This window comes from Tarenaya hassleriana, unplaced genomic scaffold (genome assembly GCF_000463585.1).
Source record: "Tarenaya hassleriana unplaced genomic scaffold, ASM46358v1 Cleome37, whole genome shotgun sequence".
In the NCBI taxonomy this organism is placed as follows: Eukaryota; Viridiplantae; Streptophyta; class Magnoliopsida; order Brassicales; family Cleomaceae; genus Tarenaya; species Tarenaya hassleriana.
The window spans coordinates 1254129-1273745 of NW_010966725.1; the positions used below are offsets into that span (position 1 = coordinate 1254129).

General features: G+C 40.2%; 2 protein-coding genes and 1 pseudogene across 2 annotated transcripts; 2 read left to right on the top strand and 1 right to left on the bottom strand.

The window, feature by feature from the left end:
• Window positions 1–68: 68 nt before the first annotated feature.
• Window positions 69–2018, top strand: LOC104822790 (annotated as a pseudogene).
• Window positions 2019–2586: 568 nt separating this feature from the next.
• On the bottom strand, window positions 2587–4166 carry LOC104822752 (protein Iojap, chloroplastic). Its single transcript, XM_010554097.2, has 5 exons — window positions 3837–4166; window positions 3428–3554; window positions 3213–3351; window positions 3045–3133; window positions 2587–2960 (listed from the first exon to the last, which is right to left on the bottom strand). Exons 1-5 carry the CDS (start codon window positions 4068–4070, stop codon window positions 2842–2844), a joined length of 708 nt encoding a protein of 235 aa, XP_010552399.1. The 5' UTR covers window positions 4071–4166; the 3' UTR covers window positions 2587–2841.
• A 10093-nt stretch (window positions 4167–14259) lies between these two features.
• LOC104822753 (probable BOI-related E3 ubiquitin-protein ligase 3) lies at window positions 14260–15852 on the top strand. Its single transcript, XM_010554098.2, has 3 exons — window positions 14260–14662; window positions 14750–15173; window positions 15247–15852. The coding sequence occupies exons 1-3, from the start codon at window positions 14604–14606 to the stop codon at window positions 15724–15726; spliced, it is 963 nt and encodes a 320-aa protein (XP_010552400.1). The 5' UTR covers window positions 14260–14603; the 3' UTR covers window positions 15727–15852.
• The last annotated feature ends 3765 nt before the right edge of the window (window positions 15853–19617 follow it).

The window sequence follows — 19617 nt, forward strand, 5'->3', positions numbered from 1 at the left end:
GCAAGGAAAACCGCGAGCATAAAGCTCGGAACTTCAGAAGGCTATAATTGTCAGGTCTTAAAAAAAAGATGGCGAGAGCAGCTTGTAGCAGCTTAGTTATTGCTTTAAGCCTCGTGCCGGTGAAGTCATCTCTGTGCAGAAATCAGTTTCTCTTCGCCGATAAATCCAGGTTCAAAATGCGATGTTTTTCTTCCAGAATAAGCATGAGCTTGAGATCCGGCATTGTTGGTCTCCCCAACGTTGCAAGGCCACTCTCTTTAATGCCATCGTAAGTTTTTGATGAATTCCTCTATGGTTTATGTTGTTAGATTTTGGATCTTCCTTTCGGCATTTCATTAAACACCTTCCGTGGACCTTCTTATTGGTTGCGATGGACTGTTGTTGCTATGGATTGCATATTTCAGGTTTCCATTTGTCATTTCATCGACACGTTTCTGTGAGCATCCCTATTAGTTTTTTTAGTTTTTTTTCTTTTTTGGGTTGTGATGGAGTGAATGGCTTAACTTAGGTTGAGAATGGAAAAGCTCAAGCTTTGGTACTTATGGTATTTTGAGTCTTTCATTCGGTTTCTGTTTGTCATTTCGTCAAACACCTTCCCATGAACATCCTTGTTAATTTCTATAGGTTGTGATAGATTGATGTTTCGTTGAATGGTGTAATTCAGGTTGAGAATAGAAAGGCTCAAGCTGCTAATTTTGCATGATTGAGCCCAATGTTGGTATTGTGGCTGTTCCTGATCAGCGTCTTCAAGTGCTCTCGGGTCTCAGTCATTCTCAGAAATCCGTCCCAGCATCCATAGAGTTTGTGGACATTGCTGGTCTTGTGAAAGGTGCCAGTCAAGGAGAGGTGACATTCATTTGCTCAAAGTCTTTCGTGCTCTGGTCGAGTTAAACTGCTGAATTCTGAGCTAAGACATCGTCCTTTTTCCTTGTAGGGTTTAGGCAATAAGTTCTTGTCTCACATCCGAGAGGCGAGAAATTGATTCAATTCTTCAGGTTTTTGCTTATTCTTGTTCATATTTCTATGGTTTCATTATTGATTTCTTAGTGGCGTTCCTCTCTGGAGTTGCAATATTAAAACTGTCCCACATTTAGTTTCTGGCTTCTGGTTGCATTGCTATTGTAGTTTATGTAAGCATTAAAAAAAGATTGTTTTGTTCCAGGTAGTAGGATGCTTTGAGGATAACTAACGACATTATTCATGTGAATGGCAGAGTGGATCCTAAGGCTGACATTGATGTCATCAATCTTGAACTTTTTTTCTCTTACTTGGGTCAGGTACACTGAGATGCTCGGACTTATCAAACTTTTGTACAGAGAGTTTAGTTTCTGACTAAAGGATAATGCGGAAACTTTTGTCAATATCTCGGGTTGATAATGATATTCATGGAGAACCCCTGCCCTATTCTCTGGAAATTGTTTCCCTGGGCTTCTACATGCTAGAGTGTTAAGTTTATGTTTGTTTATTTGGCCATAATGCTAATCTTGGTTATAGCGGGGTTTGTCGTAAATATGTCAAGCTCTAATATGCTTTGTCCAAGAAGTGCTGATAAACTGATTTGCACCTTTTACAAGAAATGCAGATTGGCAAAAGAATGGGGAAGTCCAAGGAGTCCCAATCCAAAGTCCAGGTAGACTCTCTTTTCATGGAAACTAGCAACATGTATATTTTGAATCCTACGGTCTGTTCAAAAAGTATGCGGCATTCTCTGGTTCAGGAGGGAGCAGAAAAGTCCGTCTTGGAAAGAGTTCAGGAGTCTCTTATGGATGGAAAACCTGCTCGGTCAGTCACTCTGGCAGCTCTTGAGAAGGACGCCGCCATAAAGCCGATGATGATCTACGCTGCGAATGTTGCAGAATCTGATCTAGCTGAGCCTGAGAATATTCCATACCGTTAAAGAAGTGAAGGGTCTTGCATCCGATTTATGTTTCATCGATTTCTGTATTAAATATTGGGAAGTCTTTTAGAACTTTTATTAGTAGTTATTAAGCTTATTGGCTAAAATATTGTCTTATCCATGATGAATTTGTCGGTCATATATATATATATATATAATATGCAAATCCTAACAAATAAACGGACGGGGAGTAAGAATACATAGACGTCACCAAGTGGTTGTACTCTACTCTTCTTTTTTTAGTGTGTGTTTCAAGTCTCTCTTTCTCTCGACCTTCCCTTGCTTCTCATCTTCAGACACACAGAGAGTATATATATGTTCTGGAATGCATAGAAACCATGAAGAAGATGAGAGAGATGATGGTGAGAAAATGCAAGAGCATATTGGGTCGTCCATACTCTTACAGCGATGAAAATTCCGAGAAAGAAGCAAGAGATGACCCAAACCCTATGCGAGACAGTGTTCGTGCCTCTGATATGATCCACGTGAATGGTGGAAGATCCTCAGTTTGGAGACAGGATCTATGAAGCAACTGACAAAGCGACCCTTACCACCTTCAAGGAACTGCCTGAAGGACCACCATGCAGTGGATAGCCCTTGGAACTCAAGGCAACCAACCCCAAATGCCCTCTTTTACCATATTCACTAAGAATTGTTTTATTCAACAACAGCTAAATGGGAGTTTCCAGTTGATAGAAAACGGTTTCTGCGCCATTCATGACATAGGTATGTCGTTTGAATCTTTGTTTTTTCATCACGGATCCTGTAAACGAGAACACGCCCCACTAAGGCATACATTATCATTTGTTAACCAGAAGAAGGCTCCTGATGATTCTTGCATGATTTAGTCTTAACAACACACATGGAGAAGATCTTAGCCTGCAAATTCCATCATCCTTCACACCCAAAAGCTGTTTTCAGCAAGAAACCATAGTAAGTGGCAATCAGATGCGTGGTGGTGGCTGGTTAAAGGGAAGTTCGATGGGTGTTGCATTCCCGTAAAACTCTTCCAAGTTATAGAACGTTCTTTGTGGCGGTAGAAATATATGGATCACAACATCCCCTGAAAATCAAGAACCAAGCAGTCATCATCGACCATAGAACGCATCAAGTAGCTTTTCTGGATAGAACAAGCCAAATGGCTCACCGAAATCCAGTAATGTCCAAGAATTCGGCTTTGAGTCTCCATTGGGAACTTTTCCATACTTGTTCTCTGCTAGATCTCTAATCCTGGACCTGCATTTTTTGCAGTTTCATGGTAAGAGGTAAAATTTCTGGTAAATGCTTCCACAAATGCACTTGTGAGTTTACCTACCCAATGGCGTCAATTTGAGGCCGTGAAAATGCGGTAGCTATGATGAAAAACCGAGTCCAGTACACGAGTGGCTTCACAAAGAGGACCTTTATGTCTGCAGCTTTCACGTCGCTTGCCACTTTGGCCATCTCCACAGCAACTTCAACAAAGTACGGATACTGTTAGTGTCCACATTTGCTAAAGGCCAATAATCAAAACCCTTTTTTGTTGCTTACAAGCTAGGCTTTCGGCATCATCGTCAACCTCAGCAGTCGGAGGTTTTTGGTCTTTACTCCGGTAAACAACCTTCCCATACTTTTTGAACAATTCATCCAACTCCTCATCCGTATCTTCATTAACGCTCTGCATAACACACATTTATCAGCAATCTGATCGAAGCAACTCGCTTCATAGAGCCGCGAGAGAGCAAGTGACTCGACTTCGATTTCAATGTGAATGACAGAAAAATTCAATATTTCATCAAATTTCTCATCCAACCCCTCCATCCGCTCATTAAAACGCCGAAGAAGCCTAAAATACGATACACACGCACCAGACAAAGCAAGCAAAACTACCAAATTTTCTCTTACAGCAAAAACCCAAAACAGTAAACTGCGAAACAGAAGTAGTTAGCAATCGTCGTACCCGTCGGAACCCATCTTCAGCTCCCTTCCCCAAAGCCGAAATCCGAGAGTTCCTGAAGAATTTCGAAATTTGGCTTCTGGGTGCTCGCCAAGAACACTGGTATTGTAGCGATAGATCTTCACAGAGGAATGATAAGGAAAAGCTTTTCCTCAGTATTCGAAGAGAAGTAGTTGGAAGACGGAACTCGCCGGAAAGTACAGTTCCGGAGACGGGGAGCGGGGCGGAACTCGCCATTGGCCGCTGAAGCAGAACGCTCTGATATTCGCCCTCGCCGTCGAGAGTGTTTGGTTACAAGATAAGCAGAGCAGAAGTTTGGTTACAAGATGATATGATTTCTTACGAGATATTTTAAGTTTATTCAATACTTCAAACAACAAATAAAAAAAAAAATGGGTGTCACTATACGTATCAACAAATAAATTTAAAAAATGTAATATTTTAAACGGAAGAAATTAGATTTGTTGTGCAATAAAAAGAAATTAATCAGAGGCTTAGACAACTTGAGGAATTTAATCTGTGTGAGCGAGTAAGTTTTTTCCAAACTTTAATAATAAAAATTGGTGTTTTAAATATGTTTGATATTTATAATCAATAAAAAATTATGAAATCAACGAATTCTATTTCCTTAGTCTAAAAAACTTCCTCCGTCTCAGAATTTGAGAGAGAGAGAGAGAGAGAGAGAGAGAGAGAGAGAGAGAGAGAGAGAGAGAGAGAAAACGTAAAGAAAAAAATAAAATAAAACCGTCCTTGACAAATGTTAAAAGAAACCAAGTGCCATCCTCACGCGCCGAAAATACGGAACGACGAAATTCGAGTGATTTCGGTGGGCTATAGGCCGGGAAAAACAGGCGCGTACGGTCGACGCGCTCATCCTGCGCGTGGTTTCAGAACAACAGTTATTTTGGGCCATTTTTATGATCTGGATTGACCTTTTCCGGCATCTGTTACTTATATTGGGCTTTATTAGCCCAATGGGTTTATTTTTTTTCCAAAGTTTACAGTTGGTCGGGTCGGGAACAATCTCCACGTCAATTTTGTATCGAAGTGAGAAAATGTCATGTTCGTTGATATCTACTGATTTCCGTGCTTCTGATGAGGATACGGATTAACGCAAAGGGCCGGTTTTAGATGTTAAAGCTTAAGCTCCACACCCGACGAAGCAACCAAATCAGTCACTCGCAAATTGTCGCCACCAAATATCACATCACATGTCTATACAAGCATAAGCATCGCCATACAGGCCAAACAGACTTGGTTGGATTGAAATGATTTGTTAAAAAAAAAAAAAAAGGAAATGGTGGATGACTAAAGACCCTGACTCAATCAGAGTTTTTGAGTTTGAAAAAATCCAAAATACGGACGTTTCGACATAAACAAATATTCAAAACAGATTAACTGTCGAAGGGAAAAATGGAATTGCACGTGTAACTGGTTATATAAACCAGATTTCGGTTTTGGGGTAGAAAACAGAGCGTATTCTTGATTTCCGCTATTAGAGCTCGATTGAAATTTGTATTATCTTCTATAACAACTCGATATAGTGAATTCCCTGCAAATGAGATCCAGACGAGATGTACTGATCTCACACTAGGATCAGGAACTCGTAAAATTGTGTGTCTTCGTTTCATTCTCGTTCGTCGTCTGTGTGAAATTCTAGCAAGATTCGGTGAGTTTTACAGGTCGAAGATCAACAATTGGTATCAGAGTCTAGTTGCGAACAGGGAGATTCATCGCCGGAAGAGAATTTAGAACGCAGTTTCGATTATTTCTCGGCTCAACAGGTGTTGGTTATGAATAGGGAGGTTCATCGCCAAAGAAGGATTTTATTGGTTCTTATCGAGAAATCCGAACTTGGAAAAGAAAGAACAGATGTTGGCCTGCAAATTGAATGTAGAAAAGTACGATGAAAAAAGAGATTTTTCGTTGTGCAAAGACAAGGTGCTCGCGAGCCTTGAAATTCTGAAACTACATGATGTTCTAAAGGAGGACTATGATCTGAAAGAAGGTGGAAGTGATTCTGAGATGACAAAGCCTAAATTGGAGGGTGCGGATCCAGAAACTCTCGTGGATGCCAAGACTAGTCTGATTTCAGAGACAATATATGAAAGAAGTCAACGAGTAAGGAATTTTATTCTCTTGAGTCTTTCATATTCGATTATGAGGAAAGTTAGGAAAGAACAAACTGCTGCGGAAATCTGGAAAGAATTGGAGGAAGAATTTATGCATAAATCTCTTCTAAATAAAATATATCTCAAACAGAGATTAATTGGATTTAGGATGGATGAATCAAAGAGTATAGAAGATAATGTAAATGTGTTCAAGAAGTTGGTCAATAATCTGATAAACCTGAAAATGGATGTGTCAGAGGAGCATCAAGTGTTGATCTTGTTGAACTCATTACCTGACCAAAATGATCAGCTGAAAGACACATTAAAATACAGTAGAAGGGAATCTATCACTTTTGACAAAATCACAAGGGCAGAATACTCGAAGGAATTGGAAATTGCTGCAAAGAAAGGCAAAAACCATGCTGAAGGCCTGATCATCAGAGGTGGAATCGAGAAACGAGAACCTAAGAATGAGAAGTAAGGGGTGTCAAAAAAGTCCGAGGCCCGTTACCCGGCCCGAGCCCGCCCGTAAAATTTACGGGCTTGGGCCTAAGAAATTGAAACCCGGTCATCCATCGGGCCGGGTCGGCCCGGCCCGAAAAATGCGGGTCAAAATGCGGGCTTGGGTCGGGCTAGGCTGGCCCGACCCGTCGGCCCGAAAAAATAAATATATTATATATTATATAATATAAATATATATAGATATAGATAAATATATATACATACATGTATAAATATATACATATTAATTCACTAATATTAAAATAAATTTTATTATTATATTTTTTCTATTTTGATAATTTTTATTAATAATTTTTATTTTTATTTTGTTATTATTTTTATTTAAAAAAAAAGTCTGAAACCCGGCCCGAACCCGAAAAAAGCCCATTGGGCCGGGCCTCGGGCCCAAGATTTTAAGCCCGCGTATGTTTCGGGACGGGCCGACCCGATCCGTAATTCTTCGGGTTTTTGTCGGGCTCAGGCCGGCCCGACCATTTTAACACCCCTAATGAGAAGATTAGAAGCAATTCTAGATCCAAGTCAAGAGGAAAAGGTGGGTCAGGATGTTGGTTCTACAGAAAAACTGGACATTTCAAAAGAGATATAGGAATAGAAAGAAACACTTAGAACAGAATCCGAATCAGGACTCGAGTGGAGCTGAGCCATTATGAATTCTGACTCAGAAACTGAGGTTCTTACAATCTCGGATCAGGACACTCAAGAAGAATGGATCTTGGACTCAAGGTGTACATTTTATATGACACCAAGAAAGGAGTGGTTTGAAAGTTTTCAAGAGTCACAAGGGGGAAGGGTACTAATGGAAAACAAACATACCTATGAAGTCAAAGGAGTTGGTTCAGTAAGGTTGAGATTGCAAAATGGTACTGTAACGACCCCGGGCCACTACGGAATATCAAAGTTGTCATCACACACAAACACGGGACCTTTTAACGTGTTTTGTCCTCACTCGCACACATTCCGGAAAGTAATTCCCAGGGGGTCACCCTAGGACTACTCCAAAGCAAGCACGCTTAACTTTGGAGTTCTCTCGAGATGGTTAACCGGAAAGGTAGATACATCTTGTTGTTATGAGTAGCCCAATTAATTCCTTTTAAGTTATCTCTGACTGTATAGTCTCATACCTACATAGCCCTCGGATCTCTCTCATTCCATTGCATTCGATTCAACCCTGTACCCCCTATCCAGAAGCTCATCAGGAGTCGCTCCTTGTTCGTGCATCTCGCACTGGCGATCACTCTCCACCCTTCTACGGTATCTTGGGTTATCACAGGCTCACCAACTTCTCGTCCTCGAACCACACCGTACTGGAAGAGAACGGGCTCTGATACCATTTATAACGACTCGAGGTCGCTACGGAATATCAAAGTTGTCCTCACACACCAACACAGGATCTTTTAGCGTGTTTTGTCCTCACTCGCACACATCCCGAAAGTACTTCCCAGGAAGTCACCAATCCTAAGACTACTCCAAAGCGAGCATGCTTAACTTTGGAGTTCTCTCGATATGCTTAAACGAAAAGGTAGATGCATCTTGTTGCTATGAGTAGTCCAATTAATTCCTTTTAAGTTATCTCTGACTGTGTAGTCTCATACCTACACAGCCCTCGGATCTCTTTCATTCTGATGCATTCGATTCATCCCTGTACCCCCTACCATAAAGCTCGTCAGGAGTCGCTCGTTGTCTGTGACTCTCGCACCGGCGATCTCTCCGTCCTCCTATGGTATCCTGGGTTATCACAGGTACAGTCAAAATCTTGGATCAAGTGAGGTATATACCTGGACTTAAACGTAACCTTATATTACTAGGAGCTTTGGACACATAAGGGTATTCTTACAAGTCTGAAGATGGAAACTTACGAGTTCTAAAAGGATAGCCAGTGGTATTAAAAGGGAAGCTAAGTAAAAGACTGTATGTGTTGTGTGGTTCGACAGTTGTTGGGTCTGTTCAACAATTCAACAACCAAAGGAAGGAAATTAATCTGTGGCATAGCATATTGGGTCATATGAGTGTGAGAGGGATGCCAGTATTAGCCAAGAAAGAAGTACTCGAAGAATCAAAGGTAAAAGGACTAAACTACTGTGAGAATTGTGTTTTGGGTAAAGCACATAAGTTCAGCTTCAAGATTGGAAAACATACAACAACTGAGATTCTGGGATATGTTCCGGGGATCCTCAAATGTGGTACCATCACTTTCAGGATGTTTGTACTTCCTTTCTATGGTGGATGATTTTTCTAGAAAAGTACGGTTATACCCCCGCAAGACAAAGACAGAAGCCTTCGAAAATTTTAAAGAATGGAAAGTACTAGTCGAGAATCTGACAGGGAAGCAGCTGAAACATCTAAGGACTGATAATGGATTGGAGTTTTGTAACCAATCCTATGATGAACTCTGCAAGGCAAGTGGAATCATGAGACATCGAACTTGCACCTACACTCCACAACAAAATGGGGTTGCAGAGAGAATGAACCGAACAATTATGGAAAATGTAAGGTGCTTATTGACAGAGTCAGGATTGGAGGAGAAGTTCTGGGCAGAGGCAGCAATGACAACCATGTATCTGATCAATAGGTCACCAGCTACAGTAGTAAACCTCGAGGTTCCAGAAAAGATTTGGATAGGAAAAGAGCCAACCTATTCTCACCTCAGAAGGTTTGGGTCGGTTGTCTACATTCATACTGATCAAGGTAAACTGAAACCCAGGGCCAAGAAAGCTATATTCTTGGGATATCAAGAAGGTGTTAAAGGTTACAAGGTATGGGTATTAGATGACCAGAAGTGCGGGATAAGTCGAGATGTGGTATTCAACAAAAAATTACTATACAGAGATCTGAAAACAGATGAGATGCAAACACCAGTCAGTGACCAGACTAGGAACTCAGAAAATGAACAGGTAAAATTGACTGTGGTGAAGGAGCCCTCACAGTCTCAACCAAATGCAGTTCAAGGTGGAGCTTATGTGGATAACAGAGGTTTGAATACAGATAAGGTAAGAGAATTGGAGCAAGAAATGAGTGATTCTACATCAGAAACCTCTCACGATGAAGAACAAACTCGGACAGTATTCAGAAACACAGGTGATCAATCAGATGAGGATAAATCAATGAATCATCAAGGTTTAAGTGACTATCTGGCTAGAGATAGGAGCAGGTGACACATTGTTCCCCCAGCTAGATATTCAGAAGCAAGTATAGTAGCATTTGCTCTGAATATTGCAGAAAACTTAGAGATAGATGAACCAAGAACAGTAAGTGAGGCAATGAGAAACAAATACTGGCGCAACTGGAAAGAAACAATGGACGAGGAGATGCAGTCCCTGATCGAAAATGAGACCTAGAGTTTGGTTAAACCAACTGAACGAAGAAGAACAGTAGGATGCAAATGGATCTTTAAACGGAAATCATGCATACCTGGAGTGGAAAAACCAAGGTTCAAAGCTAGGCTAGTTGCAAAGGGATATTCACAAGTTATGGTCTGAATATCACGAAGTTTTCTCACCAGTAGTGAAGCATGTCTCCATAAGAATACTGTTGGCTCTGACAAATTTTCAAGACCTAGAGCTAGAACAGTTAGATATAAAAACAGCTTTTCTTCACGGCAAGCTAGAGGAGAAAATACTGATGAATCAATCCGAAGGCTATGAAGAAAAGGGGAAAGAGGACCATGTATGTCTGCTACAGAGGTCTCTCTACGGATTAAAACAATCGACAAGGCTCTGGAATAAAAGGTTTGATGAGTTTATGCTGAAACAAGGTTTTGGTATAAGCAAGTATGATACATGTGTTTACTTCAAGAAACTAAAAAGCATAGAGTGTATATACTTGTTACTATATGTTGATGACATGCTACTGGCATCAAGGAGTAGATAGGAAATTCAGAAACTGAATGAGCTGTTGAGCAGAAAATTTGAAACGTATTCTTGGAATGAATATTGACAGAAACAGAGAGCAAGGTACTTTGACACTATCTCAGACCAAGTATGTCAGGAAAGTTCTGAGTTCATTTGGGATGACAGATGCAAAAACTGTGAACACACCCATGGGAGCTTCAAGTTGAAAGCGGTTCAATAAGGTGCAGAATGCCTGGACAAGGATTCGGTTCCTTACTCAAATGCTATCGGGAGTTTAATGTACGCTATGATAGGCACTCGACCTAATTTAGCTTAAAGTATTGGACTCATTAGCCGTTTCATGAGCAAGCCAAGCCAAGAGCACTGGCAAGCTGTCAAATGGATTTTACGTTACCTGAAAGGAACGCAAGAGGTAAAACTAGTTTATCGAAGAAATACAGATTTCAAGGTAAATGGCTATCAGATTTTGACTACAGTCTATCGAAGGAGGTCAATCTCTCAATTTGTATTCACGGTAGGAGGATGTACAGTCAGTTGGAAATCAGGGCTTCAACATGTGGTAGCACTCTCCACTACAGAAGCGATCAAAGAAGTTGTATGGATGAAGGGACTGATAGAAGAATTGGGATTCGAACAGGGAAGTGTCAAAGTGCATTGTGACTCACAAAGCGCAATCTGTTTGGCAAAAAACAGTGTGTTTCATGAAAGAACGAAACACATAGATGTAAGGCTTCATTTTATCAGGGATATCATCAATCAAGGGCACATACAGGTTCTGAAAATTAGAACGGAACTGAATCCGGTGGATGTTTTCACTAAGGTGGTTCCTGTGAGTAAGTTCAATGATGCAATGGACTTACTTGGGGTAGCTGAAGAATAAGTTATGAAATCTCGGACCTGGACTATATGAGAAGAGAGATCAGACACGCAAAGGTGGAGTTTGTTGAAATGTTTCTCGTCAGATGAAGAAAATGGTGGATGACTAAAGCCCCTGACTCAATCAGAGTCTTTGAGCTTGAACAAATCCAAAACGCGGACGTTTCGGCAGAAACAAATATTCAAAACGGATTAACGGGCGAGGGCAAAAATGGGATTGCATATGTAACTGGTTATATAAACCAGATTTCGGTTTTGGGGTAGAAAACATAGTGTGTTCTTGATTTCCGCTATTAGAACTCGATTGAAGCTTGTCTTCTCTTTTATAACAACTCGATATAGTGAATTCCCGGTGAATCAGATCTGGGTGAGACGTACTGATCTCACATTGGGATCAAGAACTCATAAATTATGTGTGTATTCGTTTCATTCTTGTTCATCGTCTGTGTGAAATTCCGGCAAGTTTCGGTGAGGTTTACGGGTCGAAGAACAACAATTGAAAAACAAAAATCTTTTATTTTTTACGATTTTTCCTTTTCCTTTTCTGTTCATTAAAAGCCTGACAAAATGTTATAACTTGTACTAAAACCCGCACACACACACATATACATATATATATATATATATGGATAAATCCATGGAGAAATGTGCTGTAGTGTAACAATGACCCATTATTTCCCGACCCCTTTTCTCTCTGCACATTTTCATGCACTCTCTTAAAGTTGACAGTGAACTCACGTCTGGTGTTGTGTAGTGACCTATATTATATATATATATATATAACGTATGAGTGTGCACGTATATTGAGAGAAGGAGACACCTATCCATTTCAAAGGTATTCATAGTGGGTGGGTGAAGGAATTCCCCATCTTCACCGAAAGATTTGTTTCCAACCATTTTTTCCCCATTTGTAAAATAATCGATACCCATTTGAGATATACGACATATAAATTATAAGTTAATATGGAGAAAGAAAGGCCCCATGTCACATGGATTCTGATGGGAGAAAAAGAAAACGGAATATGAGCCAGAGATAAAGACACTCGAAAAAAATGGGTGAGTTGTATTCTATGAATGGGAATTGAGCATGCCACCATTATTTATATTTTAATTCGGAATATAGAGGTTGACCGGACCCATATAGTATCTAACCATGTTGTTTTGTTGCCGCACAACAGCAACAACCCTGTCCCGATAATACATCCATTTAGTGGATGAATGAGTCCTACAAGTAAAATAGTGACAATGGACTCAACTGTTCTCGTCACGCGTCTGTCTTCCCCACCAACTTTCTCTAATTATAAAGAAACCCCATGGCTTTTTACATCTATACATACATATATGCTTCTTCATTCAAAAAACCCGATGACATTTGCTCATAGATTTTAATATTTTAGCTACCCTTTGTAGTACACGTCATGCCACCTTGCCACATTGGTGATTAATTTGTTACTCTTTGCAGGATCATATTCATTGCCAACCAACTTTTTTTCTGATTCGCAGTTTTCATGTGATATATATATATAAACACATGTGTGTGCACATGCATGCTAATTAATTATCTTGTATAAAAAAAAAAACCCACTCGTACTTAACCCATTCAAAAAATATGAGCATACGCCGCACCAAGATCATTTGCTCGTAATCTATCTATTGTTTTTTGAACCCTCAGATAATGCACCCATGTAGACGCACGTGAATTTTCGGAAGAAAAAAAATCCTTTTAGGATTCCCGTGTGTATATGTGATATATGTATTTCTTCTTTATATGAATTAAAAAAAAGATACCAAATTGTGACAATGTCTATGAGATTAAGCTTACTATTTAAACAAAAGTAAACAAAGCTTAGTAGTTGATAAAATTTTTAGATTAAATTATGGTTCTAGAAATAATATTATTAACGCGAACCAAAAGTTTATGAGATATTAAATAAGATTGTGATAATAATAAATAAACATGGAGAAACGCAATTCGAGTTCATCCGAAACAATATAAGCGAAAAAACTATTACATGGGACATGAATGTGAGTACAATATTTAGTAAAACAAATAAGCAGAGAGAATATAAGGCTAATTAAGGGGAACAAAGCAGGTTTATTTAAGAGCAATACATGCAGATACGCGCGCGTGTGTGTGTATTCATCGGAATCAACAAAGGTGGGAAATTGCAGAAGCGATCCATAAACAATGAACAATCAAATTGTATTTTAGATATATATTTATAGTTTTTATAAAACTATCAAACGGAAATTGTAAATGATTGAAATGTTTAATTGTCCACACTAATAATATAGTTTGTGATAACAATATGTTTGTTGTAGACGGTGTAGGTTATAAAATAAAAACTTATAAATTCATAGATTAAATGATGATGCAATGGTTTATATTGGATTGATTTTGCGTTTTTTTTTTACGGAGGCATATTGACAAGTGGCAGCAGATAAGGCCCAAAACGTGGCAAAGCATCCCGTGAGAGGAACGAGCAGGCGTAGCGACAGAGAAAATATTACAAAGTAGAGAGAAGGGGGAAAGGACCAGCGCTGGGTACACCGTACCTTTCTCAACGGCCCCATCCTCCCTCGTCTTTCGTGTTCTGCCCTCAAGATTAGAATCCCCACTCTGGCCGTTCACACGTGCCATATGCGATGCCCGCGTAACTCTCTCACACGTGGGATTGCAGGTTTTGTCCTCTCTCACACGTGGCTCGTTCGCAGACCGTCGGTTTACTTTAATTACGGATTTACCCCGCAAGTTTCCGGAAAATTACGGGCTTGGCCCGACGGATAAGGCACTCGTTATTTGCAACGTCTCTCACAAAATATTTTTTCACCAATCAAGCTTTTTACGACACTGTAAAAAATATATTGTATTTAGTTATTGGGATCATCAATAAAAAAGAGTTGATACTTGGCAATAATGGCTCGCTGGTGTGTGTACACAGAGATGTATATGCAAGAATGGAAAGTGAATGAGAATCTAATCTAACTTACCAATGAATTTGGGTGGGAATAAATCAGAAACTGGCGTTTTACCATAAAAGCAAAGAGAGCACAGATAAATTGTGAGTTTGACCGTGATCTCAGCCAAGAGTTACAGCGGTCGTTGTCGAAATTTTCACATCTTACCAAAAAAGCTGAGGTAAGTTTTTTAATGGCCAGTCGGTTACCGAAGAATCCTAATACACAGAAACAGTAAAGAAAAAAACAACTCTCTCTCTCTCTCTTCTATAAGTTTGCAGACAGCGGCTCTGTTTTGGTTTTTGTTCTTAGCGCTCGCTCTCTCGTGAAACCGAACCCTAATTAAAAAAAAAACCCACATCGCGTCTCCTTCATTTTGCGTTGCAACCCCAAGCACAGCCAGTAAATACCCCCCTCAGAAATATCGCCCAAACCCAATTCAGCGATAACAAGAGATGGCCGTTGATGCTCACCGTCTGTCTCCCATCCTCTCTTCGCAGTTCTTACCCACCAGGTTTTGCTTTCTTACCCTTTTTTTTTAATCCTCTTCTTCAGTGGGATCTTTGGTCTGAATACATGTATTTTTTCTGATGATTTCCAGGGAAATATTGAATCCCCCCGAAACATACGATCCCATTTACGGTACTCAGATGAGATACAGCACCGTTCCATTGTTGAGATCGACGTCGGCGACTGGCGAAACCGCTCCTTCGAATCCGATGTGTAATATAGCGGCAACAACGACAATACCCGCCCCGAATTATTTGATTCCTCACGCCCTGAAACCGGTGATTCAATCTGTCACTTTTAACGACGGGAGTAAGAGTAACGGCGAACATATTCTTCCCGTACCGTCGTCTGTGAGGAAACGGCCGAGAGAGGATTCCGTCATCGTCAACCCGCCTCGATCTTCTTACCTGCAGCGCCAGAAACCTTGCAGCCATCCTATCATGTTCCTCGGACACGACATGTCCCTTAACGTCCAACAGCAGCAGCTCGACGTCGATCGCTTAATTTCCCATCATGTAAGGAAAGTCGTCACCTTTCTCAAAACCCTGAATCCTAAGATTGCCCGTGCTAATGGGAAGCGTTTTACAGATGGAAAGGATGAGAATGGAGATGGAAGAGAAGAGAAAAAGGCAAGGGAGGAGGATGACGGAGGCTATAGAAAATGGGCTGATGAGGAAACTCAAAGTCAAAGACGAAGAGATAGAGAAAATGGGGAAGATGAACGCGTTTCTGGAAGAGAAGGTGCGATCACTCTGTATAGAGAACCAGATATGGCGGGAGTTGGCAGAGTCCAACGAAGCAACAGCAAACGCGCTGCGGGCAAACCTCCAGGAGGTACTAAACGCCGTCGAGAGAAGAGAAGGGGACGAGCAGTCGAGCTGCGGCAGCGGCGGAGGAGTGGAGGAGAAGAAGGCGTGCAGGTGCTGTGGAGAAGGTGAAGCCTCTGTCTTGCTGTTGCCTTGTAGGCACATGTGTCTCTGCGCTCTCTGCGCTTCTTCTCTTACCACTTGTCCAATCTGTCATTCTTCTAAAAACGCCACTCTCCATGTCAACTTCTCATCATCTTGAACCCTATATTATACACAAATATGGTGGATATATGTATATATAAACGCTTCTTATCTATTGGGTCTATTGGTGGTGAGTATAACCTTGACATAGTAATAGATCTAAGATCTTTGGAGACGGTGTTCATCTGCCGATGGTAATTGATTCCATGTTAAAATTGTAAAACTGCAATCTCCCGTTGTCTACCCGAAGAAGTAAACAAAAGGGGTTACTGTCTGGTTTTTTTCCAAAATCAATGAATGGGTCCCAGTCCCTCAGAAAAGAAAACGCGCAGACGACAAAAAGAAGAGGCGGTGCAAGTTAGCCAAGGAAAAGCGCAAGATAGAGAGGGAGACGTGACTCTAGTAGCCGTTAGTTAGGCTGACACGTAGGAAATGTCGCTGTTCCCAACAGTAATATCTTTCCAATTTGCCCTTATCATTTGGATTTGTGAAAGTCAGAATCTCTTTTATACATATATGTAATACGTATGCCTTAGCATGGAATAATGGGAGAGAGAACGAACAAGTCCAACAAATGAACACAACGATGAACGTGGCGCGTGAATACCACGCTCGTATTTTTTAAAAACAAAACTCTTTTTTAAGTCATCAAAATGGATATATCCAAAAATTTGGGTGGTAAAAAAATATGTAAATTATGTTTTTAATTTGGGTTCAATCTAAACGTGAAGATATTCATCTGAATTTTTCATATTTTTTTACGAGATATAGTTAGACAAAAGATTTGATGAATTTTCGAATTATAAAAAAAATGGATATCAAATGTTTTGATTGCCCCATTCCTCCCCTCTTCTTCTTTAATTACTTTTGTACGTACATATTCTTTCCTTATTATCTCTCCCCTCTTCTTCTTTAATTACTTTTGTACGTACATATTCTTTCCTTATTATCTCTTTTGTTTTTCATTTTCTTTTCTTTTTTGTTTTGGGATGCCAAAGTTTTGTCTGCTTTGCTCTGCATTGGATATATATGATTTATTTACGGTCACACGACCATCATCATGTGACAACTTCTAGTTTATTGTTCAACATCATTTAATCCATCGAGGAAAAATAATATTATTGTATTCGTTGCATCTTTATTTAATTTATTAATGTTTATTTAAGGCCGTGTAACCAAGCGGAACCAACTAATGCACGTGATGTTGTTTGGGTTATGTTCTCTCTCTTATCCCTTTACCTGACGGAGAACACTAAAACCCGAGAGAGAGTTTGTCTAATCTCATATCGTCAGTCTTTATGTATTGTAGATAACGTTTGCAATTATTATTTGTTAGTATAAATTATGGACGTATCAGTATAATTGAATCATAGTTGTACTTTTATAATTATGTATATTTTAATTATTCTAAACGAAAACGGTATAAATTTAAATTGCTTTTGATCTGCAATTAAAAAATGCTGTTTAGTTTAATAGTTCACAATAATAATAATAATAATAATAATAATAATAAATATTAATATTTCAGATCATGGAGAGGAGGGGGGGAGGGGGACGCACGAAATGAAAGGAGATGTCGGGAGAAAAGAGGCCAGCCCATGACAAGATCTGTGGGTCCCACTAACCTATCGGCAGATAAATGGGTCACTTGTGGGCCCTTAGGGTAAGGCCGTTGTGGGGGGAACAACACGTGAATTTGGTTCCTCGCTTTTAAAACTCACCCGACAAATTTTTAAAAAATCCCATTCATTCACAAATATTCCTCTTCTTCTTCTTCTCCAATAATTTTTATATTAAAAGAATGATTTTGTCTGAGACGTGATGGTAGATTTCATATCAGCAATTGTCGTTATTAATTCAACGATTCCATTCCGGTAGTATGGTAAGGTACTCTATATATCCGTTTTCCATCAAAATATTTAGCTATATATAACTGTATACCTACATACATATATGTATATATATAAGAATGTTAACGAGTTATATTATCTGTTGTCCGCGTTTGCATTACATTAATATAAAACAAATTTCAAACATTACGTGTAACGAAATATTTGACTCTTAATTTATTTAGAGATATTTTTTCTAAAATGTTGGACCCAATAATGCATTTGGGAACCAACTTTTCATTTATTTTTATTTTTCAAAGCCTACAAACTAAGCGTATCAATGCATTGCAACGGTAGAAAAAGAAATCTTTAATTTTCTCAAGCATTATTACTAAATTATATAGCGAAAGCGAAATGAGAAGATGTGTAATTAAATTTAGATTTAATTGCATACACTACACGCCATATATATATATATATATGATGTCCAAGACAACGATGTATAAATATAAAAAGTCTCGAACTAATTCTCCGACCATCAATGCCTATGGTCCCTTCTCTAAATTTGTCCCATACCCTTTTCTGCTATGCCTTTAGTGATATCTATATGAATACATCAATTTCATTTTTGTATTTAGGAAAAAATATGCTAAATAAGAACGGTGACATTGTAAAAATGCAATTGGGTAAGCGAAATTTATTGAGAAGGAAGAAACTACATGAAAGAAATTGTTTCAAAAACTGTTCAAGATTCACGTGGGAGAAAATCTTTATGCGATGCGCTTGCATATAGCAACGCGATGAGACAAATACCAATATATTACCTATATATAATATGATCTAATTCAAAATGCAAATCGATGATAACATTTGAAAAAGGTATGCCAAGTGACACGCTGACTCTGAATTATTGATGCTGTTCTTTTGGATCAACGAAGACAAGAGCAAGTAAATGTGGACGCTGGAGAGAGTGACACGTGGCCCACATGGTCCACACACATACATATATGTGTGAAAACTGTCGATAGAAACAAAGAAGACGGGACAATCATTCCGTGTAAAGAAAGTGATGGGTACTGTTGGGCCGCACGGCCCAGCGGCTTGTTATGGCGGAAAAGGAACGCGGCCCAAATGAGCCGAGACACAGCGTTTTAGGCTAAGGGTTAATGAAACCCTAAGGATGGCGTGAATTTGACGACACGAGGGTGCGTGGCTCGAGGCAGAGAACATTCGAGAGAGAAGATGGAGAAGACGAAGGGAGATCGGAAGGAGGAGGTGCTTCCCGGCGACGGCGAAGCGCAGACCGACGGCAACTCGCCAAAGGCGAAGGTGGTAAGGGTCGGTAAGGTTCTTTCGTGCGATCCCTTGGGGATTTCTGGTCCTTTCTTGTTGGGGCGAGTCTCCGACTTGTGGAGCTCCGTCTCTCGGTTGTGTTTCCGTTCTCTAGTGGATTCGCCGGTACCATTCCGGCCGAGATGTAGGCCCGAGGAAACTCGGTAACCGAACTCGTTAAAAGTCTCCGGTGTCTTTCGATTCGAGCACGTACGAGTGTCGGAGTGGCCGTGAGGATTCTGATACCGACTTCACAAAGTGGTATCAGAGCTCCGGTTACGATCCAGGGAATATCGCCGGTCCGGCGAGGTAAGTTAGGTTTCGATTTTTCGAGTCGAGTCTGTGTGAGCGTCTTGATCTGTTTGTTGAGTGTTTTCAGTCGATCGGAGGGACGTATCGGTGACGGTGAGTAGCAGATCTAAGAGCCTCGGGTCACCGGCGACGAGATCTGTCGAGCTGAAGCCTCTGGGAGATAACGCGGCCAAGACTTGTTTCGGAATCGGAAACCAGGTGAGTCCTTCGACTCGGTTCTTTATTTTCCGCATTTTTTCTCCGATTTGAGTCCGAGTTTCAAAGGAAACTCGGTGAAACTCGGCGGAGAAAGTCCGATTCCGGCGAAACTCGGTCCGAACTCGTCCGAGTTAGGGCTGAGTGGAGGGATCGGGTGAGTCAACAACCGAGTTAACTCGGTTGACTCGGCGGTTTAGGGTTTCCGAAATTAGGGTTTCGAATTAAATCCGGTTTACACCGGTTTAATCGATCCAATTTCGGTTTAACCCGGTTTGGGT

Coding starts and splice junctions, on each gene's coding strand:
- LOC104822752 (XM_010554097.2), bottom strand. CDS start 4,070: ATGGCGAGTTCCGCCCCGCTCCCCGTCTCCGGAACTGTACTTTCCGGC. Junction 3,352..3,427: donor TGATGCCGAAAGCCTAGCTT/GTAAGCAACAAA, acceptor ACTTTGTTGAAG/TTGCTGTGGAGATGGCCAAA. Junction 2,961..3,044: donor TTGGACATTACTGGATTTCG/GTGAGCCATTTG, acceptor CTTGATTTTCAG/GGGATGTTGTGATCCATATA.
- LOC104822753 (XM_010554098.2), top strand. CDS start 14,604: ATGGCCGTTGATGCTCACCGTCTGTCTCCCATCCTCTCTTCGCAGTTC. Junction 14,663..14,749: donor TCGCAGTTCTTACCCACCAG/GTTTTGCTTTCT, acceptor GATGATTTCCAG/GGAAATATTGAATCCCCCCG. Junction 15,174..15,246: donor ATCGCTTAATTTCCCATCAT/GTAAGGAAAGTC, acceptor AGCGTTTTACAG/ATGGAAAGGATGAGAATGGA.